General features: G+C 55.3%; 1 protein-coding gene across 1 annotated transcript; it reads right to left on the bottom strand.

The window, feature by feature from the left end:
- Nucleotides 1–474: 474 nt before the first annotated feature.
- WDR86 (WD repeat domain 86) lies at nt 475–13,620 on the bottom strand. The gene is made up of 7 exons (XM_036356233.1): nt 13,494–13,620; nt 13,077–13,327; nt 8,839–8,980; nt 4,731–5,151; nt 3,964–4,099; nt 1,073–1,176; nt 475–770 (listed from the first exon to the last, which is right to left on the bottom strand). Exons 2-7 carry the CDS (start codon nt 13,237–13,239, stop codon nt 600–602), a joined length of 1,137 nt encoding a protein of 378 aa, XP_036212126.1. The 5' UTR covers nt 13,240–13,327; nt 13,494–13,620; the 3' UTR covers nt 475–599.
- Between the last annotated feature and the right edge of the window lie 11,392 nt (nt 13,621–25,012).

Here is a 25,012-nt window from a genome sequence, read left to right as displayed (position 1 = left end):
TGATTCTCTCATCATTGATGTTTCTCTCTCTCCCTCCCTTCCTCTCTGAAATCAATAAAAATATATTTTAAAAAATTCTATGTTGCCTCTCACACGCCCCCTACCAGGGATCCTGCCCTCAACCCAGACATGTGCCCTGATCAGGAATTGAGCCAGCAACCATTTGGTGCATGGATGATGCCCAACCAACCGAGCCACATCAGTCAGACAATCCAGCGCACTTTGAAGGACATTTATTTTGGTTCTTGACCAGTGTCCTCAGGACAAACAATTTGCAAAAATAATCTGTGGCTCAGGGCTTTTGGAAGAAACATCTGTTTCCTCTCAGCAGGAAAGGCTAGGCTTCTGGGGACTGGAGACCGTGGAGGGTCCGGAGCAGGCCGCTGTGCGGGGGGCCTGGGGTGGAGGCGGCGGGTAGGTATCCCCGCAGGCGAGCAGTGTCCTGTGGGCCAGCTCGCAGTGGACAGAGAGAGCTTCAAACGTCCACGAACACAAGGGAAAGGCAAAACCGCCACCTTGTGCCCTCCGGACACCAGGGGGGGACGGGCGCGCTCCCTCTGTGGGTCTCGGTGGGTCCGTGGGTGGCGGGCGTCGCGGGCTCAGGCCGGCTGCAAGGGCGCGGCGGCGCAGCCCACCTTGTTGCTGAAGAGGCGGGAGAGGCTGCGCGGCGGGGCGGCGGGGCGCGGCGGCGGCGCGCGGGGGAGTCCGCGCACGTCCCAGAGGCGCAGCGCGCCGTCGTGGGAGGCGGTGTACAGCACCTGGCCGTGCACCTGCGGGCGGGACGCGCGCGGCGCTGGGAGGAGCCGGCCGCCACTCCCGCCCCAGTAGGTCCCCGCATCGGTCCCGCAGTTACGGATCAACCACGCACAGACCCTGCTCGACCGCAGCCACTGCAGGCCGGGCATCCTGCACATCCGCTATCGAAGCCGAGGACGGGCCTGTCAGCCCCAGGACCTCGGCCTTGGGGAGGTCCGCCTGTGGGGCGCGGGGCGCGAGCTCCTTCCCGACCCCCCTCCCAGGCAGGCGGGCGTAGACACGCCCCGGGGATGCGGGGGGGGGGGGGGGCGCCTACCTGGATGCAGTTGATGATGAAGGCGTGGCCGCGGAACACCCTCTGGAGCGCTCCGGATTCGGCGTCGAAGGCGCGCGCGCGGGCGTCCCCGCTGCCGGTGAACACTGTGGACACACGCGCCACTGGGCACCCGCCCGACAGCCCTTCCACCTCCAGCACGCGCGGGGCAGGGGGCAGGGCAGGCCCCATCACCTGGGGGCCCCGTCCGCCCGCCTCACAGGACGTCCTAGGTTCCCGTGGGGCCTAGCGGAAGCCCCCGGACAGACGGACGCAGCACCTTCATTATCTGACCACCTCCCCGCCTCGGGGACCCTGGGGCCGGGAGAGGCTTCTTCCTTGGGCTCCCACCGTCCTGCGCTGCCCGTCCAGGGGCCCCCAATCCCTCCCAGCACCACCTGGGCCAGGTTCCCTCTCAGGCGTTTGGTGGAAGCCATTGGTGAAACTGGTCTCATCTGCTCCGTGTTCCCGCAGCTCTGGGGCGCGACTCAGGGGAGCCTCCCCTTCCCTGCCGTGGCCATCGGGGCAAGCACCAGCCAGAGATGCTCCTCCCGCACTAATGAACTTCGCCTCCCAGCGCAGGCCCGGGGGCAGCAGCGTGCCCTGCCCAACCTCTTGCAAGGATAAGCCGGTTTCTTAGAACTTAGAGTCCTCAAAGCCCAGGGTCATTAGAATCACCTGCTGGGCTTAAGCACAGACCGCTGGGCGCCCCTGAGTTTCTGATTTAGGGGCCTGGGGACCTGCACTTCTAACCAGTTCTAGGCGATTCTGATGGTCAGGAACCTCGCTGAGAACACGGACCCTCTGGTTCACATATGGTCTAGCCCGGGTTGTCCCAGGAGCCCACCCCAATACTAGGAGTTCAGTGCCAATAGTTCATCTGGCAGGCGTTCCAGGAAGTGGGAGAGAAACACGGATGGACACCATACAGGTGCACTAATGAGCCCTTGGGAGAAGGTGCAGACCACGCGTCAGAGTTGTCCCACCCGAGCGCAAGGATGCTGGGCTACCTACCCAGCAATTCTCATTAGTCATTGGCTGAGGGCCTCTCTGGTGGGTGTCAATCCCAGCTCCCCGCTGCCCCGCCCCTCACAGGAACACACGCGCGCGGGCTGAGGACCTTAAGTGCTGCGGCAAGAAGCACCCCTGAACACGGTACCCACAGCATCCGCTACACCCACCTGCAGCCTGAGCAAGTCACAGCAAGCAACCCCAGGGCTCCCTTTCTTACCCACTTCCTGTGTTCCAGCCTTTCTGCTAAAGCTACCCGTCAAGGTGGCCCTGGATGGGCGGTTTCGTTTTTGGGTTTTTCAGCTCCTCTCCTGCCGTCCCTCCCCCACCAACCCAGCCTGGTCGCTGTGCATCCCATGGGTGGGAGCAGGGTCAGGAATTAAGTCTAATCATCCCACAGCCTGTTGGAAAGACCAAGTTCCTTCACAACTGGCAACAACAGGGAGGGTCCCTGGGATCCAATAGTGGCAGCTTCCATCCCGGCTGCTGCCAAGGGGAGGTGATCTAGGCGACAGTCTTTTTAAGTTAGAGCCTTTCTAAGTGTCCCGACTTGGGAGCTGAGACACAATCACACTTACAGGTTTGGATATAGGAAGAAGAAAAAACAATTTGTGTCAGACACCTAAATCCCAGGGGCATCTCAGGCGCTATTTTCAGATTCACATTTCGTCTTCATCTGTCACGTATGCTGTGAAGTCAGTGTGAGTTTCCCACTGTGACTCTTCCTCCACCCGTCTGCTCCCTCACTCCAGTGCTAGGAAGATGACAAGCAGGCTCAGTGCTGTGTGTGTGTGTGTGTATGTGTGTGTGTGTGGGTGCACGCAGGGGGGGGGGGGTCCACGCGCACACATTGGGGGGAGGGAGGCTGATGGCAACACAGAGCATTGGGCATCACTTTGGGAGCAGTGCTCAGGAACCTGGGAGTCCCCTGCCATGCAGACGTGATGAGGTTGGGGCTCGCTTCCCTGGAACAGTGTCTGCCTTCTTGGTGCCTGGGGTGTAAACACACAGCCAATTGGACAGAGCCCGCAAAGCCCAGCTGTGTGGCTATGTGAGCCTGGGGGATAAACAGCTTGCTGCCCACCGAGTAAGCCATTTGCCCTTCTTCCTTCACAAAACAATCCTGGCTCCTCCTGGGAGCTACGTCCCCAGAGAAGAGGTTTCCTTCTTCAGCCGCCCCTGCAGGCAGTGGTCTGAGATCCAGGGAAAAGTCTTTGGGTGGCCCTTCCAGGGAAGAGCTTTAAAGGGGCTTTATCAGCTAGAGACACATCCTTTTGCCCTTCCCTCTTCTTCCTGCACAAAACAGAGCTCCAGCCGCTATCTTGGACCATCAGCCCCTTAATGATAGGAAGTATGTGTGGTGAAGCAACGTGACAGAAGGAATCTGGGTGCCTGATAACTGAGAGCCCCTAAAATTCTTCTGAGAGAAAAATAAACCACCATCTCATTTAAACCACTGCCCTCTGCGTTTTCTCTTATCTGTACGCAAATCTCAACGCCAAGTGAAGCCAAACCCACGTGGCCCTCACGCTGGCGGGAGTAGCGGTGTCGCTGTCTCACTGAGAATTAGAATGTGTCCTTGAGACGTGCTCTTGCCCTAGGACCTCTGAGCATCCAGGTGGCAGCATGTTCTTGTGGGTAAAGTTAGGGGAGTCCCCGCCCCCTTTCTGGGCTTGCTTTGTAGGTAACGCTGGAGGAACATGTGAATGGAGGTGGCCTGGCCACAGCTCTTGGGTGCTGCCGTCCTGAATGACAGCTGCCCATTAGTCCTGAAGTAGAGAAGCACAGAGGTGCTGAGCAGGGAGGATTTGGGGGAGCGGAGTGGGGGGCAGGCAGAACAAGGTGGGCTGGGCAGGTGGGGTGGTGCAGGGAGAGTCACTTACAGGTGCCTGCATGGTACTTGAGGGCGCTCACGCTGTGTCTGTGGGCTGGGAACGTGCGCACACACTCCCCCGTGTCCGCCAGCCAGCACTTGACGGTCCTGTCGGCGCTGCCCGAGTACACATGCTGGTTCACGAGCTGAGGAGGGATGTGCGTACTGCGGCTCAGAGGCCCTCCCAGCCTCTCCGAGTGGAAGGGGAGGGGATGTGCTGGGCTCAGTGGAGAAAGTGCACGAACCAGAAACGCCCATCTGTGGGTCCCACCTGACCGCCGGCTCCAGCACCCAGGACCTCCCTGCTCCTCCCGCTTCCCTGGGAGAGTGGGGTTGGGCAGGCAGGCAGACCCGGCTCAGGTTTTCACTGTTACTCGCCCTTGGCCAAGTCACTCACTGCTCCTCAGCAGCTTCACGGAAGCTAAGTACCGTGCCAGCACCATACTGGTAAGAGCAAGGACCCCCAACATTCCCCGGCATAGAGACTACTTCTGTCAGGTGCCGATGGGGTGATTCCTGCCTAACCCAGTAGGACTGGTGTCCTTCTAGGTAGAGGAAATGTGGACACAGAGGGAAGGCCATGTGTGGCCGGAGGGAGCGGCCTCAGGAGAAACCAGCCCTGCAGACACCTTGATCTTGGACTTCCAGCCTCTAGAACAGACACCGAGCTCTGCTGTTTCACCCCACCCCTCCCCCACCTGTGGCACTTTGTCACGAAGGCCTAGCCGACTGTACGCTGGGGCAGGGCAGCACAGACAGAGGGGGCGGCGGTCTCACCTCCAGACAGATGACAGAGCCCTGGTGCTCCCGGAACACCCGCAGCTGCTCCCCACTCAGGATGTCCCAGGCGCGGATGGTGGTGTCCGTGCTGCCCGTGAAGGCCGTGTGGCTGGGCGTGTCCAGCACAAGGCACAGCACGGCACCCGTGTGGCCCCGCAGCGTCTGGTGGCAGCAGCCACTAGCCACCTGCCACACCTTGGCCGTGCCATCCGTGCTGCCTGTTACCAGCAGCCCCCCGGCCACAGCCTCTTCCTCGAAGGGAGCCCCGGGCAGGTCCCAGGGGGCGGAGTAGGCGAGAGTCAGCACGCAGTTGCGGTGGCCCCGGAACTCCCGGGACACCTGCCCCTTGTCCACACTCCAGGCGCGAGCTGTCCGGTCATAGGAGCTGCTGAAGAGCTGGTTGTTGGTGACCAGGATCCTGGTGGCAGAGGGAAAGGCCAGGGGTTGGCCCACCGGGCTGCCCGGCAGGCTGTCACAGGGTCCCTTTGGCAGGTGTCCTCCATGTTCAGTGAGCCCAGGCAATGGGAAGCAGGAAATGCTCCCAGAGAAAGTCCTGGGCTGGAGTACCCCAGGCTCCTGCTTCAGGGGGGACTGTGAGGGGGTCAGGAGAACACCCCAGAAGTCACAGGGGACCAGGCAGAGGCCACCACCCACAGAACAAAGCCCAGACTGAAGGCGTCCTGGTCACTGCCATCGTAACCCCACCACCGGCATGGACACCTGCCCGGGCCAGGGGCCGGCTGCCTCTGCACTGTGGCTGGAGACACCCCTCTCCACCCGGTGGCCAGTCACCCCCGGGGTTCAGCTGAAGGCCCCTTCTCTAAGACGCTGCCCAGAATCCCCACCACGTGCTGGGCCGTGGTCCACTCAGACCTTCCCCGCAGCAGGGCCAAGCTCCGATGCTTCCATCCCGCCCAACGCGTGGACCACAGCAGCCGCTCGTTACAGCTACGGAAGCAACGTGGGGAGGACAGGTGAGGAGGCCCACCCTCCGGGTTTGCCCCGAACTGAAAGGCTGCGGGAACATGGGACTTGCAGTTTAAAAACCAGGAAAGTTCTGGGCAAAGTGGGACACAGTGGTCACCCTAAGGACAGGTCAGACTCAGGGGCTGGGCGGGGCTTCGGGATGGTAGAGCCTTGGGGAAGCTGGGAGTTATGCGTGTTTTGTGAAAGGCCTCTGTGTCACTCTCACAGCGCCAGTGCCAGATCAGCCCACGAGTGACTTCTGTAGTCAGGGCCACGGGAGACACAATCAGACAAGTCTCGGTGGGGTGGGGGTTGGAGAGGGCATGGCATCTGCTGTCAGTTCGCACAGCCAAATGTCATTTGGGCGACGTCTGCTGACAACATTCCAGCCAAGGGCCCCAGGGAATTCTGGGTGAGAGGAGCAGAGAGGGTCTGGCCACCTCCCTCCGCCCCCCACCCCGCCCCCAATGCAGGAAGAAAGGCCGCTCAACAGTAAAAACTCGTGAATCTTTTTCTCCTTTTGATAAATGCTAAGGCTGTCTTCCCAGAAAACTACACATTTGTCTTTAGTATAGAACATTGGCTGTGACTTCAAAGGGCCCGTGTTGAGGAGGCTGAGCCCCGAGGAGCACAGACCACAAAGGGCAGAGGCCAAGGTTGAGGCTGGAATAAGGCCGCGTCCTCGGTGTGGGGATAGAGGGGTAGGTTAGGGACACCTGGCACTCCCTCCGTCCTGGAGGCTGGCGCGGCGGGAGGAGAGATGGACCACGCGAGGGAACAGACCTGCCTGCACCGCACCCAGACCCCGCATCCTGCAAGGTTCTCACCTCCTGCAGGTAACTAAGGAAACGGACTCACTGAAACAGCTCCTGCCCTGGTAGATGGTTTCCACGACGTGTGTATTTCTAAAGGAAAGTGACGACCTGCTGTCACATAGCACCATGGGTGACGTTCTGGGGGCCTGCAGGCTGCCAGGTGCGGCCTGGCATGAGAGAGCAGAGACGCCAGGCCTGGTGGGCGCCCCCAGAAGCTCACACACCTGGCCCAGCTCTGAAAACACGGGAGGAAGTGAATTCCACGTCCTCACCTCAGGGTGTCACACATTTGCAAGCACAGTTAATAATGCAAACGTCTTCCCAGATCTACCGCTCAAAAGTAGTGTGTGCACTGGCCGGTTTGGCTCAGTGACTAGAGCGTCCGCTTGTGGACTGAAGGGTCCCAGGTTCGATTCCGGTCAAGGGCACATGCCCAGGTTGCGGGCTCAACCCTCACTAGGGGGTATGCAGGAGGCAGCCGATCAACGATTCTCATCATTGATGTTTCTCTCTCTCTCCCTCTCCCTTCCTCTTTGAAACCAATAAAAAGCAGCTGATAGTTTCCAGGCACAACCTGAGAGCAAGCTGGTCACCTGAGGTGTGGCCTTCTCCCACCTGTCAGCACTTCCAACCACTCACACCTCACAAAAGGAGACTCCCCTTTCCCACACTTTTCCTCAGTCACAAATTTTTCTCGAGAGAGTGCTGGGACCTGGCTGGGTGGCTCAGTTAGTCAGTGTCATTCCGACACACCAAGGCGGTGGGTCTGACCCCGTCAGGGCACATACGAGAACCAGCCAGTGAGTGCGGAACGAACTGATGTCTCTCTCTCCCTCTCTCCAAAGAAAGAAAGAGCCCACCCAGCATGGCTCAGTGGTTGAGCGTCGATCCATGAACAAGAAGGTCACGGTTCGATTCCCGGTCAGAACACACATACCCGGGTTGTGGGCTCGATCCCCAGTGTCTCTCTCTCTCCCTTCTTCTCCAAAATCAATAAAAATATGTTTAAAAAAATACATAAAAGAGTGAGAAAGAAAGGGAGGGAGGGAGGGGAGGAGGGAGGGAGGGAGGGAGAAGCAAGAGCGCTGGGAGAGGCCAGCAGAGCTGTGAGGCCTGAGCCCTAATTCTACCCCTTTGCTACCACTTGTTTGCTTGGCCCTGGCCTCCCAGGTCTCCGGCCTGGCCTGCTCCAGCTAAGAGTAGGGGACAAAAGTGGGGCTGCTGGAAGGTGGGCGGGGGACGGGGCCTGCCTTCCCCACTCTGAACCATCGTGTGTGTGTGTGTGTGTGTGTGTGTGTGTGTGTGTGTGAACATGTGTACGTGTGTGTGGTGTGCCAACACAGCTCTTTACTGTCTTTCTACTTAGGGGTGTTGTTGAGTTCCTGCCCTGTGGGTGCACCATTCCGACTGCAGGCCGCTGGAACTTGGTCAGTTAATGGTCACTTGACCATTTCTGGGCACTTGACCATTAACAACTCAGGTCCCACCCGACCCAGGTGTGAGTAAAGCCCGTGCTGGCAGCGTCCCTCCTGGCTGGGAATATCCTAGTCCGCCAGCCCCGCCCCACCCGCCTCTGTCCCCTCAAACCACTGCCTGCACTGGGTCTCTCCTTATTTACCGCCCAGGCAGGTGGCCTCCTGTCAGTAAAGCATCGGGAAGGCCGAGGGCGGGGCCAGACTCCTGCTTATCCTGGGCAGTCCCTCAGGAGCCTGCGATGGCCGATGGCCGCAGTTACATAAATAATGTTAAATTGATCTGATCAGCAAAGGAATTTCATGGCTCAGCTCAGACCCAAATCCAATAAGGGAAAACTCAAACCGAGGCGGGGGGTGAGGGTAGAGGGAGGAGAACAGTTTCAAGTGCAACATGGAAAGGAGAGGTTTAAAAATACCCTGGCTTCATCTTCAGAGCCATCCCCATTGGCTGCTCCACCAAGTCCCTGGCCCACCATCGGGTACCAATTAAGCCATTTCCTCTGGAATCTGTTCCACCCTAGGAGTTGTGGCCTCCAGATGCCTTTCCCTGTGCCCAGCAGGGGGCAGTATGCAGCCAAGTCAATGTGTTCCCCACCTCTACCTCCCAAGCCCCCACCTGCAGCCCTGGGTAGTGGGCACTTGTCACACCTGGGGACACTTCTGTCCTGAGCTTCCCATTGCTCTGTGCTCCTGGTGACCAACCTGCGTGCCCACAGATGCTTCCCCACAGAAGCTACGTTCCTCCAGGGCAGCGGCCTCAGGGCTACACCTCTGTCCCCTGGGGCCCAGCCAGGTAAGATGAGAGGCCGTGTCCTCACTGCCTGTCAGCCCGGGCCCAGCCATGCTGACCTGTTCACAATGGACGTGTGTCCTCGGAACACCTGCAGGCACTGCCCGGTCAGCACATCCCACTTCCTGATGGTGCGGTCGGCGCTGCACGTGAAGGCAGCCTCGTTCTCCAGCTGGCAGAAGGTCACGTAGCTCTCGTGTCCTGTAGGCGAGGGCAGAGGTGAGCCTGGGGCGTGCCAGCTTCTGCTTTTCCTCTAGGAAGAACGCTTGAGGCGGCTCGGGGCAGGCGTGTTTGAGACCAGTCCAGAAGTGACTAGCCCTTTAAAATGAAAAACTAAGTCTGGGAGAGCCTGTGGGGTGCCAGGAGCAACTCAGGGGACACTCATCCTGCCCCCCCCCCCCCCGAATCCTTCCTTTCCCTCCTCTTCATCATCGTCTTTCGGTCTTCAAACTATTCACTCAGTCATCCCACACACTCTGTAATTCAGTGTTGTGGAGGCAGGAAGCACAGAGGCCAGGGCATGGTCTTCAACGCCCCAACGCTGCGCTAGCGCCCTGAGCTACTACTGACTGACCACTGGCAAGTCATCTCGCCTCCCTGTGCCTTGGTCTCCTCATCTGACACAGGGAGCGGGCAACGCCTGTCTCACAGGGCTGCTGCGCAGACTGAGCTGCTAGGTGTCAGCTGCTTCGCGCTCGGGGAGAAACACTACGGTAGGCAGAATATTGAGTCCTAATTCCTGGAACCTAGAAATGTTACTTTGCTTGGAAAAAGGCACATTTGCAGATGTAATTAAGTGAAGGCTCTTGAGTTGGAGAGATTATCAGCATGAGCCCTAAATGCAACCACAGGTGTCCTCGTAAGGAGGCAGAGCCCTGACTGGTATTCTCAGTGGTTAGAGTGTCAGCCTGCACACCAAAGGGTCACAGGTTCTATTCCGGTAAAGGCCACATACTGGGTTTCAGGTTCGATCCCTGGTTCCGGGCGGGCACGTGCGGGAGGCAACCAATCAATGTGTCTCTTTCACATCGGTATTCCTAGCTCTCTCTCTCTCTCCTTTTTCGCCCCCCTCCCACTCTGTAAAAATCACTGGAAAAAATATCCTCACCTGAGGATTAACAAAAAAGAAAAAAAAATCCTTAGATGAGGATTAACAAAAAAGATTTTTTTTTAAAAAGGAGGCAGAGCCCTGGCCAGGTAGCTCAGTTGGTTAGAGCATAGTCCTGAAATGCTAAGGTTGCAGGTTCGAACCTTGGTGGAAAGATAACCAATCGATGTTTCTCACATTGATGTTTCTCTCCCCCCGCCCCTAAAAAAATCAATAAACATATCCTCGGGTGAAGATTAAAAATAAGAATCAACCAATGAATGCATAAATAAGTGGAACAACAAATCAATGTTTCTCTCTCTCTCTTTCCCCCTTTTCTCTCCCTCTCTCAAATCAATTTTTAAAAATTCTTTAAAAAGAAAAATTTCTGTCTTCTTGGATAGCCTAGATCAGGCCTCTAGGAAAACAACGTTTGTGCGAATTAAACAAACACTTGAAGAAACTGCAGATTATGTTTCCCTTAAAAACATGTTAGTTTAAAAGTCGAGGGCAAAGTTTGTTTGGCAAAACACAGCCCTGCTTTTGGCCAAACCCAAAGAGTTTATAAGATAGTTTAAGATTATCAACAAACCTTCCCTGAGACCAGAGCTGTCCGTGGGAGGGCTCAGCACTGTGAGGGGAGGGCAGCCGGGTGCCCTGAAGGCAGGGAGGTGCCACGGAGCTGGCCACACACAGGCTCACTCACGCCCAGCAGTCCTCCACCAACCGACCGAGTGCGGACTAACGCAGGCTAACCCAGTGCAGACTAACCCAGGCCAACCCAGTGCAGACTAACCCAGGCCAACCAGACAGGCTCCTGGGGGAGCGTCATCCCCCTTCAATCTGCTTCCTTCCATCTCACAGGAAGGCCAAGTCAATTAGGGCAAGAAAAACACTGAGAAATGTTAGTGCCCCGGGACACCTGAAACCAGGGATGCTGAAGACCATGAGCTTCAGGACTGCTTTTATGACACACAGAAGTAAAAAGGAAAAAAAGAATATAAACACTGATTACGAATCAATAAAAATAGAACACACAAACAGAAACTTGAGAGGTGATAATGAAAAGAAGTTTTTCAATGTAAAAAAACCTCATCTTGCCTGGCTGGTGTGGCTCAGTGGTTGAACATTGACCTATGAACCAGGAGGTCATGGTTCGATTCCTGGCCAGGGCACATGCCCTGGTTGCGGGCTCGCAGAAGGCAGCGGATCAATGATTCTTTCATCATTGATGTTTCTCTCTCTCCCTCCCCCTCTGAAAGCAATTAAAAAATATTCTGAAAAAACCAAACACCCTCATTTCTTAATCGGGGCCAGACTGACCCTCTGTCTTCTGGGGACCTGGCCCTGGGCTGGCTGAGGCTCCCTGCAGTGGTCAAGGCTCCCCAGTGGACAAGCCCCTTCCTCTGTGAGCCAGACACCCACCGTGAATCTGAAAACACAAGCCAACTGAGTCCTGGCTCAGAGCCTCCCCAGCAGAGGGGCCCTGGGAGCTGCAGAGTGCATCCCTGACCCCTGATCTATAGACCAGAGACAGGGCTCAACTGCCCCCAAGGCCTTTAGGGCCAGCAGGGAGCAATGCCTCCCCCCATCCTGGGGAAGGGTGAGGGAGAGCAAGGGGGAGAGAGGGCATGGAGGAGGGATGGCCCCTCCTGTCTCCAGGGACCACAGCGCCTTGGCATCGAGCTGTTGGAATTATGCAGAATAAGCAAAAAAGCCAAACTAAAAATATTTTCGAAGGGATGAAGAGTGCAGATAAGACGCAGTTATTATGTTCAAAAGAACATGCTGAGGCTCAGGGGCTCCTGCCAAGGTCCTGGGCCCTTCCGGCCTGTGGGAGCAACAGGTCAGTCCGAGGCTTAACCCTCTATCGGCTCCCCACACCCGCCCCCCTGTCCTTACACCCTGAGACTGGCTGAGTTCAAAGTGCCCCTCCTGTACATGGAGTCCAGGATGGACACAGCGCTGGGTCCAGATGGGCTGGAGCGGGCATGAAGTGGTGCCCCCTTGCCCTGTGCTATCCCTGCGGGTCTTCTGTCTGTCCCTCCAGAAACCTCTTCTCCAGCCTGCTCTCTGCAGCTTCTCCGCCCTGTATAGGTACCCCCTCCCCCCCTCCGCCCTGTATAGGTACCCCCTCCCCCCTCCCCTCCGCCCCTGTATAGGTACCCCTTCCCCCTCCCCTCCGCCCTGTATAGGTACCCCCTCCCCCCTCCCCCCCGCCCTGTATAGGCACCCCCTTCCCCCTCCCCTCCGCCCTGTATAGGTACCCCCCCTCCCCTCCGCCCTGTATAGGTACCACCTCCCCCTCCCCTCCGCCCTGTATAGGTACCCCCTCCCCCCCTCCGCCCTGTTTAGGTACCCCCTCCCCCCCTCCGCCCTGTATAGGTACCCCCTCCCCCCCTCCGCTCTGTATAGGTACCCCCTCCCCCCTCCCCTCCGCCCCTGTATAGGTACCCCCTCCCCTCCCCAACACACACACAGGGTTCAGAGAGCTGGGAGGCCCGGCCCAAGACCTGAGATGAGGTGACAGGGACCCAGGTAAGAAATATATCCACTTCCAGTGGGTAAGTACACAAATATAAACCCACATGTATTTGAAAACTTTTATAAAGTCCCTGCTATGTCATCCAGTTTTCAAATAAGCTGAACTGCAGATAAAGTGAGGCAGCAGAGCGCAGGGCGGGGTGATCCAATTTCAACTCTGTCTTCGCCCCTGCTCTTTAACTCGCACCTCGGTCTCCCTGCCTGCGCGGGGTAACAGCGGGCGGGGACTGCAGCTCAGGGCGCGGGGCCAGGGCACTTGCAGGCCCCGAGGCTGCCCGAACGGCCGGAGGGAGATGTCCAGCCAGAGGTGCCCTGGCCAGTGAGAGGCCAGAGAAGGCGCTGCTCACCTGGGGGGCGGGGGGGAGGGGGAGGGCCATTCCTTTGTGTTAACTGTTGTAAAGGGAACATTTCACGCTCCGGGTTGACAAGTGACAGCCCCGCAGAGGGCGCCCCTCGGCCACTGACCCCACTGCAGCCGGCTCCTCGCGCCCCCCCCCCACGCCCCCCAGCTGGATATCCACACGCTGTCCTCAGCTGGCCGGGTTGTGGGCCCGCGATGGGTGGGGCCGGGCTTTGGGGAGGGTCTGTGGGTGGAAGAGCCGAGGTCTGAGCCGGCAAGAGGATGGGAAGGACAGAACCGGGGGAGCGGAAGGCGCGCGCGTCTACCTCGCAGGAGGGCGCAGCACTGGCCGTCCGCGGTGCTCCAGAGGCGGGCCGTGCCGTCCTCGCTGCCCGTCAGCAGGCGCTGCCCGTCGGGGCTCAGGCTGAGCCAGTTGATGCCCCCGCGGTGCTCGGCGCAGACCCTCAGGGCCGACCCGCCGCCGCCCATCCCGCCGGCCGCTAGGGAGGGGCGCCCGGGCGTCCGCGCTCTCGGCGGCTTCGTCCCCCGGTCATCGCGGGGACCGGACTCCAGGCTCCTGCGGGGGCCCGGGGCGCGGGGATAAGAGGGGGACCCTCGCTCCCGCGCCGCCCACTCGGACCCAGCGGGCAGCCCACTTGGGACCCCGTCCCCCGAGGGGCAGTCCCAGTCCCACCGGCACAGCGCGCCCCCTCCCCGCGCCCCTCGGGAGACTCCGCCCCCACCTGAGCGGCCTCCCTCCGGCCGGGCGCGCGGGGCGAAGCGTCTCGGGGCGCGGCGGGCAGGGGACACCGGGAAGCCGAGCGCCCACGTCCCGCACGCCTCCCGGCCGGGCTGCGCTCGCTCGGGCGGAGCGCGGAACAATACAGCCCGCTGGCTCCTCCTCGGAGACCACCCCCGACCGGCCCTCCCCCTGCGCGGCGCCGGCCCCCACCCCCAGCCCGGCCCCGGCCCCGGCCCCGGCCCCGGCAGACGACTCCACGTGCCGCCTCCCGCTCTGCCGGGCGCCCGCGCTCTGCCGCCCCCGCCGGACCGGGACCGGGAGGAGGACCGAGTCCGCGAGGGGCGACGCGCGCGCCCGGGGGCTCGCCGGGGCCGGCGGCTGCGCGCTTCCACCGGACGGTCGCTTCTTCCCGCTCCCAGGCCTAGGACCTACCTGGGGGCGCTCGGGGGCTCGGGAGCGGCCCCCGGTCGGAGAGGGCCCTCGCTGGGAAATCACGTGCACCCCAATTCTGAACGTGTCTCGCCGAGGGGGGGTGGGGGCGGGGGGCGAGCCCCGGTGGAGGGTGGGCTCCCCGCAGAGGTCAGGGTCACTCCCCGGAGCAGTCCCGGTCCTGGGGGCTGGGCTCCAGCCACTGCTGTCCCTGCCCCCGCGCCCACTCGGCTCCGCCCCGGAGGGTCCCCCGGGTTCTCGCAGGAACCCCCACCCGAGCGCCGGTCGCTGGCTCCTATGAAAGCAGTTCCGGCGCCGGCTTCGCGGGGGGTGGCGGTGGAGGGCGGGAGGGGAGGTCCTCCAGGTCCGAGGATTTCCGGAACCGCCGGGGCTCTTTCCAGAAGCCACTGGGGGAACCTCGGTGGGATTTGTGATTGTGTTCGGGGTGGGGTCGAGGTTGGTGAGCGGGTGCCTTTGGAAAGCGGGCCCACGTCACCACAACGGGAACTTCTCCCAAAGGCTGACCATAAAAAACTCTGGGGAAAAAACCATAATGGGGTTCCCCAGGGCAGTGGTCGGCAAACAGCGGCTGGCGAGCCACATGCGTCTCTTTGGCCCCTTGAGTGTGGCTCTTCCACAAAATATCACATGCGGGCAACAGCATACAAACCTGACTTACCCAAACTTTCCAAGGAGATGCAAGGCCATTGTTCACATTAGTGTTTGTCAGTCATTGTCATGATTTAATTTTATGGATATTATAAGGTAAATTGTAAGGAATTTAATTTTATCAATAAATAATATCATTATTAAGTATGATGGTATCAAGTTTTATTCAACGTACCTAGAGTTTAACTAAGACAAAACTTTAAGTAAAGTTTATTAAGTTAATTTTAGGGAACGCTGTGGAAAGAAGATGTAGTGTCGAGGATTGAGAAAGGTATGTTGAGATGGCTTGGACATAGAGAGGATGAACGAAAGGAGACAGACGAAAGCAGTATGCAAGACGAGTGTGGATGGGAGAGGTGGAAGGGGTCAACCTCAGCGAACATAATCAGATTGAGGACGTTTTTAGCAAAGGCCAGCTTAGGAGGACCCTAATTAACTTAATAACAATGTACTATAAACTATATAGTTTACGTTTAAAAATTTTGGCTCTCAAAAGAAATTTCAATCGTTGTACTGTTGATATTTGGCTCTGTTGGCTAATGAGTTTGCCGACCACTGCCCCGGGGCGTTGGGCAGTTATTCCCCGAGAGGCCTAACGGGAGCCCCCCCCCCCCCCCACTTGTGAGTCAGCTGGCAGCTCAGCTTTAGGAGCAGGACCCTACCCTGTAGGCAGTGAGGGAGGGTCCCCGGAAGGCGGGAGGGGTGGGGACAGTAGGTTTGAAGTCAAAGACGCTGGTGGAGGTGGGTTAGTTCAGAGGAGGCGGGAGGGGAGGGCAGAAGCGGAGCCCGGTCCACAGGTGGACTCTTGAGAAACCGGACGTGCGCAGGAGGCAGGAGGACTGCCCCAGCCGGAGTCTCCCCCGAGCTGTATTTTTCTTTTTTACCATGCACAAGCACACTGTGCCATTTTTTAAAAGAAGGCTTCAAGAAGCTCCAATATTATTACTACTATTATTAATGTTTGGAGGACAATCATCAGAGAATTAAAGTTATTGTTGGGAGGATAATACATGGCCGTGTATCCTCAGAACCCTGGATATCTGTGTTCCACACAGTCAGCGCTGCCAGGGCCCAGAGAGGGAGGGGACAAGCATTAGACGTCACAGAGAGTCCCTTGTCCATGAGTGAGGGTCCAGGGCTAGGCTGAGCTGGACCACTGGGCTAGCCCCACTCCCTACATCCCCTCATTCCCAGAAGGACACTCAGTCTGCTTCAAGGGGTCACTGACCATTCCATCAGGTTCAAGACTAAGAAGGAAGCAGGCTTAAAAATCAAATCTCCCTCTCACGCCAAGAAAATCTTTGTATTGGCCACTGCCTCTAGCCGCTGGCCTCAGAAGTCAGAAGTCAGGCCCTCTGAGCAAGAGAGGTTTTGCTCAGACACTGGCCCCGAGGGAAGTGAGGAGTCTGGACAAGCATACAGCTCTCTGAGGTCACCCCCACATTTGGGACTGGAATGTGTGGGCCTTTCCTGGGTGTCTGACCAGGGCTGTGTCAGTGAGGACATGTAGTATGAAAGCCAGCTGGTAAACATTCCCTCCGCCCAAAGTTTTACTTTATCTCCCCCTCACACGCTTCCTGGCAGCCTCAGAGAAATGTCAGAGGCTAACTGGACAAAAGGGGTGGTTTTTTTGGTTTGTGTTTTGTGTGTGTGTGTGTGTGTGTGGTGTGTGTGTGTGTGTGTGTGTGTGTGTGTGTGTGTGTGTGTTTTGTTTGTTTTAGGAAGGCGGTTTTAAACAACTTTCAGAATTCACTAGCTTTGATTTCCATCTCAGGCCAAGATGGAGTCATAAGGATTAGATTTACCCTACCGCTTCCGCCTGAAACAACCAAAAAACGAACATATGAAATATATGAAGCAACAGTTTTCAAGGCGATGGATGGGAGGCAATGAAAGACAGCAATTCCTGAGAGAGAGCAAAATGGGTGAGCCCTACCACGGGCCGGGCCAGCTCACTGCCCTGAGAGCATTCCAGACCCGAGAGCAGGCAGAGGGAACCCAGAGGGAGCCAGTGGACCCCCTGGGTTGAAGAAACAGCTGCGTGTCTGGGAAGAACAAAGTGGCTAACGATGGCAGGATAGAGCTCCCAAGAGGATAGACTCTGGAGACGGACAGAAGGCCCCTTTCCTGTGCGCAGCTGGGGACTGGCCAACACATGCCCGAATGAGCAAACTACTCCAGGTGGGAAGAGAAATAGAGGCAACTGTCCACCCCCACGTGGGGTGGAGGGGAGTGCAGCAAGGACAGGAAACCCATTATTATAACTGTATTCCATGTGTTCACAGGTGTAAATGCACAGATGATCTCAAAAAATCCCGACTGGACTTCTAGAGGTGAAAACAATGTCTGAAATGAAAACAACAACAACCCTGAATGGGATTAACAGCAGATTGGGTATGACAGAATAAAATAAAATATTAGTAAACTCGAAGACATAGCAGCAGAAACTATGCAAAATGAAAAACAGAGGAAAAGGAATGTTTAAAAAAGGAAAGAACAGCCGTGAGCTGTGGGACAACTTCAAGCAGCCTAATATATGAGTAATTAGAGTGCTTGAAGAAGAGGAGAGAAAAGAAGGAACAGAAAAAATATTTGAAGAAATAATAGCTGAAAGTTTCCAAATTTGATAATTATAAATCCACAGACCCAAGGAACTCACTAAACTCAAGCACAGAAAACATAAAAGACACAAACTCCATCAAGAATATATACTCTGGCCGTGGCTGGTTTGGCTCAGTAGATAGAGTGTCGGCCTGTGGACTGAAAGGTCCCGGGTTCGATTCCGGTCAAGGGCATGTACCTTGGTTGCGGGCACATCCCCAGTGGGAAGTGTGCAGGAGGCGGCTGATCAATGTTTCTCTCTCATCGATGTTTCTAACTCTCTATCTCTCTCCCTTCCTCTCTGTGGAAAATCAATAAAATATATTTTTAAAAAAAGAATATATACTCTGAATAACCCTATATCTATTTTTTAAATTGAATTTGTAGCTAAAAACCTTTCCACAAAGAGAATTTAAGACCCATATGGCTTCACTGGGGAGTTGTACCAAACTCTTAAGGAAGAAATAATACCAATTCTCCACAAATTCTAGAAAATTGAAGAGGGGAGACAACTTCTCAATTCATTGCACTAGGCTAGTGTTACTCTGATACCAAAATCAAAGACATTATAAGAAAAATACACCAATATTCATCAAGAGCATGGATGCAAAAATTCTAAACAAAACTTTAGCAATTGAATTCAACAATATACATAAACCATAAGATATCATGACCAAGTGAGGTTTATCCCAGGAATTCAAGGTCAGTTTAACATTCAAAAATCAATGCATAGCATAAGGATAGAAATATAGACCAATGGAATAGAATTGAGAGCCCAGAAATAAACCCATACATCTGTGTTCAATTCATTTTCAACAATGGAGCCAAGAGAATTCAAAGAGATAAAGAACAATCTTTAAAAAATAACGGTGCTGGGACAACTGGACAGCTCATGCAAAGAATGAACTTGGACTCCATACCTCACACCACATACAAAATTAACTCAAAATGGAGCATAGACCTAAATGTAAGAACTAAAATTCTACAACTCTTAGAAGAAAACATAGGTGTAAATTTTTATCAACTTGGATTAGGAAATAATTTCTTAGATATGACACCTAAAGCATAAGCAAACAAACTGTAAGAGGAAAAATTGGACTTCATCACAATTAAAAACGTTTATGTTTCAAAGTCCACTCTCAACAAAGTGGAAACGTAATCCACAGAATGGGAGAGGGTATTTGCAAATCATCTTCAATAAGGGTTTTGTATCCAGAATATACTTTAAAAAACACAAAACTCTTTTTAAAAAAAAAAAACCAACAAACACAAAACTCTGACAGCTTAACAATAAAAAGACAAATCACCCAATTTAAAAACGGGCAAAAGATTTGAATAGACATTTCCCCCAAAGGAGCTGTACAGATAATCGATCAGCACATAAAAAGATCTCAACATCACTCGCCATCAGGGAAAGCCAATTAAAACCACACTGGCACATCAGACACGCCCATTAGAATGGTTAAAATGAACGTCTGATTGTTCCAAGAATTCTTGTTGGCAAGAACATGGGGCCACTAGAACTTTCATATAAGTCTGATGAGACTATAAAATGGCACAAGCACTTGGGAAGCAGTTTGGCAGTTTCTTAAAGAGTTAAGCACACCTACCGTATGACTCATCCATTCCTCTTTACCCCCGAGAAATGAAAGCATATGTCCATATGAAGACTTACACATGAATTTTCGTAATAGTTTTATTTCCAAGAGTCACAAGCTGGAAACAGCCCAAATGTTCTGTCGAGAGTTTAGCTAAGCTACTCCGCGTTACTGCTGCCTCACCATCCATTTTACTGGCCTGCGGGGACCTTCCTCTGGTTGCTGCTGCTGCAGGGATGCCGGCTCTCCTTTTGTCAGGGTCCTGGTCTGATTCCTTTTATTATTATTATTATTATTATTATTATTATTACTACTACTACTACTACTACTACTACTACTACTACTAGAGGCCCAGTGCACGAAATTCGTGTATGGTAGGGTCCCTAGGCCTGGCCAGTGATCAGGGCCAATCTGTGGTGTGACCAGTGGGGCAATTGGGGCCCCCGCTCACACCTACCTTGGCCTGGCACTGCCCACTCACCTGCTCCACCGTCCCACCATGGTCCCATTCTCATCGGGGCCCATGGGGCCAGCAGCACCTCCACTGCTGCCCGCTGCCAGCACCACTAAGGCCCGCCATGTTCTGTGCCATGTTCTATGCCACCCCCTGGTGGTCAGCGTATGTCTAACTCGCGGTCAGTTGAACTCCTGCCCATGGGGCCAGTTTGGATATTAGCCTTTTATTGTATAGGAAGGAGGAGGATTGGGTTTGATTCCTTCTTAATTACTGAGCTTCCATTTGCTGTGAAGGGGACACCAACAAGATTTTCCCTGCGTTCCATTTCCAGCCTTTCTGAGGCAGAGCCCTTCCCAAGCCCCTGGACTTTCCACTGTGCGGGCAGCAGCCAGCTTGGTTTATGGTTTTAGAGCAACTCCACGAACTCCCCGTGCAAGTCATCACCTGAAGCAGCCACCACCCACACTTGTCACCAGCATCCTGCCTGTGGCAGGTCACGGGAGGTGAAACCAGGACTCTGTATTCACTACCTGATGGGAAAGTGACGGTTTACAAGGCTGGTGCAACCTTTCTGTATATATTATTCCCCTAAAACACAAAAACAGAAATTCCTGTGCTATTGGATTTTTCACATTATTTCACTATAATCAAGTAACAACTATAAGGCAGGCACTATGCTCAACACATTGTATAATAACTTTTAACTTTATTTAAAAAATTTTTAAATATATATTTTTTATTGATTTTAGAGAGGAAGAGAGAGATAGAAACATCAATGATGAGAGAGAATCATTGATCGGCTGCTTCCTGCAGGCCCCCTACTGTGGACCAAGCCCTCAACCCGGGCATGTGCCCTTGCCTGGAATGGAACCCAGGACCCTTCAGTTCTCAGGCCAAGGCTCTATCCACTGAGCCAAACCAGCTAGGGCTAACTTTTAACTTTCATAACAACAACTCAGGATGCAGAGTATCTTCCTGATTTTACTGATGAGGAAACTGAGGCCCAAAGAGATTAAATAGACAAAGTCAACTCAGCTAGTGAGCAGATCTCAGGTATGCCATGATCCCCGTCTAAATGAGGTGTTTGCCAAATGACAGAGAATCCTGGCGTGAGGGGAGCGGGCCCACACCTCTGTGCCTGAGGCACGAAGGCTCCTGGTCCTTCTTCCTGCAGCCCCACTGGGTTTTCCCAGAGAGAGACCGTGAGCAAAGGCCTGAAGAGTGCCTTTCCCTGAACAGTAAGATGAGGAATGTGGGCGCCACCCCTGAGGGCATCTCTCTGTGGACGAGACAAGTGAGATGACACAGCCCTGCCGTCCCCTCAGAGACCTCGGGTATTCTGCATGTAGGCATCTCTCTTGGGAGCAGCATTTATTCTCACCCAACACGGTGAGGCATGCTGGCGCGAGTGCGCGTGTGCTTGTGTGCGCGTGTGTGTGCGTGCGTGTGCATGTGCGTGTGCTTGGCGGGGAGTGGGGGGTGCCTAGGCAGGACCATCAGGGAGCCTGATGTAGCAGCATCTGTTTCCACTCATTCCAGAAGGCTTCCAGCTGCCACAAATGATGCATTTGCTTGCTCTCCGTGGGGATTTTGGAGGCAAGCTGAATTTGTACAGAGGTTGTGAATCCACAAAGGGCATTTCACAGGAGTTTAGTGTCCATCCAAAGGGGAGCCAGGCCAGCTGAGCCCCTCTCTAACCTGCCTTTATTTTGTTGGGAAGAGGACAGGGGAGTTAGCGGGGTCAGTCAGGATCTGTGGTTGTGGTGAAAGAAACTGGTGAGTTTAATCAAGAAAAGGGCATTCAGCCTGGCCAGGTTGGTCAGTTGGTTAGAGCATCTGCCTGATACACCAAGGTTGCTTGTTCAAACCCAGATCAGGGCACATACAAGAATCAACCGATGAATCCTTAAATAAGTGGAACAACAAATCAATGTTTCTCTCTGTCCCCCTCCCCTCTCTCTAAAGTCAATTTTTAAAAAGGGGGAGGGACATTCAGCCCTGGCCATCGGGGCTCCGTTGGTTGGGTGTTGTCCCTTGCATCTAAAAGGTGTCAGTTCAATTCCGGGTCAGGGCACTTGCTCAGGTTGGTGAGTCAGTCCTCAGTAGGGGGCATGCAGGAGGCAGCTGATCAATGTTTCCCCTCTCACAGCAATGTTTCTCTTCCTCTCGCTCTAAAAATCAATAAAAAAGAAAAGGGGATTCATTGGGAGGGAACCATGTGAAGGAAGACATGAGCACCCAGGTTTAAAGAAAGATAAGAGCCCTGGCCGGTTTGGCTCAGTGGATAGAGCGTCTGCCTGCGGACTGAGGGGTGCCGGGTTTGATTCCGGTCAAGGGCATGTACCTGGGTTGTGGGCACATCCCCAGTAGGGAGTGTGCAGAAGGCAGCTGATGGATGTTTCTCTCTCATCGATGTTTCTAACTCTCTATCTCTCTCCCTTCCTCTCTGTAAAAAATCAATAAAATATATATTTAAAGAAAAAAGAAAAAAAAAAGGTAAGGATGAGGGAAAGGCCCGGGGTCTCAGCGGCCGCACCTGGAGGAACCTGTCTCCAGGGGGCTATGAGTTGACTTGGCTCTGGACGCCCTCTCTCGGCTGTACTTCGGCACCAGATTTAATGTCCAAGGACAGAGAATTTCATTGCATTTAATTTGGTCACTGACTCATCACAATCACAGCCATCATGGTGGATGTTGCTCACTGCCAGCCACTGTTTGGCTTCCCAGTGCCAGCACACAGTCACCCTTCTCTGTGGTTGCAGTTCCAGCAGCGCCCCTGCTCTCCAGGGACCACCTCATGCGAACCATCCACGCACCACTCCATTCCCAAAGGCAGTTCCCCAAAGAGAGGGGCTCTGGGTAAACAAATGCAGCCCCACTCTTAGACACCCGACGCGTGGCCACAAGTGAATCCCTTCGTCGTTTTTAAAAATATGTTTTTATTTATTTATTTTTAATATTTTTATTGATTTCAGAGAGGAAGGGAGAGATAGAAACATCAACGATGAGAGACTCATTGATTGGCTGCCTCCTGCATGCCCCCTACTGGGGATCGAGCCCGTATCTGGCATGTGCCCTTGACCGGAATCATATCCGAGACCCTTCAGTCGGCAGGCCAACGCTCTATCCACTGAGCCAAACCAGCCAGGGCGCGAATCCCTTCATCTTGCAGGGCCTCAATATCTTTATGGGTCACCGAGGAACCACAACCCTTATCCTGCCCTCCTGACACTTGATGTGCTGCCAAGGGACCCCTTGCCCCTGCGCTCTCTAATCTAACAGCCAGGCCCCTCCGTGGTCTCCAGCGGGGTCACAGTGCCTTCGCTCTGGAACCTTTCCCATCTTTCTCCCACGTGGGAGGAGCCACGTGGAAGGTGGCATTTGAGGTTATACAATAGCCTTCTAAGTCTATGTCTTCAACTGTCAACGAGAGAGAATAACCTGCCCGCCTCACTATCTGTAAAACTGGTTTAACACCGTCTTCCAGGCACAGTAATTGTTCAGGAGATGCTGGCTGAGCTGTTGTTGTTGTTGCTGTTAGTATTTACTGACAACCAAGTCTGGCCAGGCCCTGCTTTAATAGCCCAATTAGGTTTGCTTAGAATCAGCTACATGTTCCTATGTAAACACGGGATGTTAAAATCTTCTCCCCCACAGAAAGTTTACCTTGGCACAACGCCACTGGCCGGGCCATGTGGGACGTTAGTAACAAAAATCCCAGGAAGCCGTGATTTTCTTTGCAGGAGGGGTGCCCTGGGGATGCCTCGCGGCAGCCCGTGAAATTCAGCGGGTCCTAAGGACGCAGGGAAGCGTTTCCTGGCCCGAGTCCCAGGAATTGCTGTGCTCCTCCTGGGAAACTGGCTTCTTTTTATATTGTGGACTCTGCATCACAGAACCCATCCCGTTTCCCTGCTGCTTTACCAAGCAGGGGTCCCATTCTAGCAGGCACTCAGGCCTCGGTGCTGCCTACGATACTGGGGATGCTAACCTTACCCCGGCTCACCTCTTCTCTTCTACCTTTTCCAAAGATTTCTTCATGTACCTTTTCTATCTTGTTTTTTGAGTAGGATGGACACCGTCCCTGCCTTGGCATCCAGCCCTCCATGAGGCATAAGATGGCATTTGAGCGCCCCTTCTCTTCCTGGGGGGCTGTGCCATCTCTGAGGCTCATCTCTCCCCCGACCCTCAGCAGCCCCACCTCATGGGTGGTGGCGCCCATTCTGGTTGTGGTTCAGGACTCCCGGGGTCCAGGTAGCTTGGGCCCAGTTGTGAGGTGGACACGCTACCCTGATCCTTGTGCCCGAAACCCAGGGAAAGCCTCCCCAATCTTCTATGGGGAAGGGACCCTGGAGACAGCCATCTCAGCCCCCATTCGTGGGAGCAGGGGACAGGCAGGTTGTGTGCAGAGAGGGTGTGGTCTGGTCTGTCTTCCTGCCTCTCTCCTAACTGTGACCCGTCAACCTGATCCCACATAACCTCCACACCCTCTCCAGGTGCACATGGACCCCCTCTCCCTCCTGCTCTCCACCCAGGGTGTTCAGGCCTGGGGGACCCGGGCAGGCTTGGCCAGGAGCAGGGGTGTCACCTCTGACCGCTCAGCCTGCTCCCCCACACCCTGAGCAGGGGGCTGGTCTCAGCTCCGAGAGGCCTCCTCCAAGCCCACAGGCCCTCCTGGCCCCTCTCTGGCAGAGCCCACACCAAGAACCGCGTCCGCTGCACTCCTCGGGATGTTTTCAATCACTGATTCCAAACGGGCTCCGCTGCAGGCACAGATGCTCATCTCACAGGTCCAGGCCTCACACGCCACCATGCAAGTCACTCCCCGCCGTGTCCCCGGGCTGCCCCCAGGCATGTGTGTGGCTGAGCAGGGCTGGGGCCGAGGAGGTCAGGGTTCAGCCAGGGCCTCCCCCGGCTCCCTGAGCCCCCTGCGGAAGGAGGCCGCCTGTGCACAGCACTCAATGGGAAACCAGATGGGATTAGTAAGAAGGTGACAGATTCTTCAGGGAAGGGAGGCACGGGCAGGTAAGACCTACAGCGTCCTCTAGGGTTCGGAAGGTCTCGATACCCAAATTACCCCCCGCAGCGTCAGCAGCCAGCAGCCAGGCGCTGGAGTTCTGTTTACTGCGGTGAAACGCACAGAACAGCTTCGCCGTCGGGGCCACACACGGTGTGCAACCGTCACCACCTGTCCCCCCAGAACATTCCCATCTTCCCAAAACGAAACTCTGGAACTACACTTTTAAAAAATGTTTTAATTGATTTTTAGAGAGAGGGGCAGGGAGAGGGAGAGAGAGATAGAAACATCAATGAGAGACAAACATTGATTGGCCGCCTCCTGCACACCCCACAGTGGGCATAGAGCCGCAACCCGGAGGAGCCAAATTTTTAAGATTCTCTTATTCATCATGTTTTCATTGAAAATCCATGTGGTTTCTTGAGGGGAACACAGATACGTGGGGCTTTTGAGGGCCATCACTTGGAGGGGCGAAGGTGGAGACAGGAGGCCTTCAGCACAAAATGTGAGGAGCCCCAGGGGCTGGGGGGCCAGCTGGGCTCAGCTGGAGTGGGGGGAGGGGACAGGTGGACAGAACGCTCCTGGGCCAGCCCTCTACTGCCTGGGAACCTCTGCGGGGCCTCCAGGGGGAGGCTTTCCGTGCTCAGACCTGATAAACCCCACACATGGGGGCCTGGTCAGCAGTGCCCAGCGGGCAGGGGCACCGGGGCTGAGGACATGCAGGATGGCGCCCTGAGAGCCCAGCTTCCCAA

This window comes from Myotis myotis, unplaced genomic scaffold, assembly GCF_014108235.1.
Source record: "Myotis myotis isolate mMyoMyo1 unplaced genomic scaffold, mMyoMyo1.p scaffold_m19_p_25, whole genome shotgun sequence".
In the NCBI taxonomy this organism is placed as follows: Eukaryota; Metazoa; Chordata; class Mammalia; order Chiroptera; family Vespertilionidae; genus Myotis; species Myotis myotis.
This window is presented reverse-complemented; position numbering and strand designations above follow the sequence as displayed.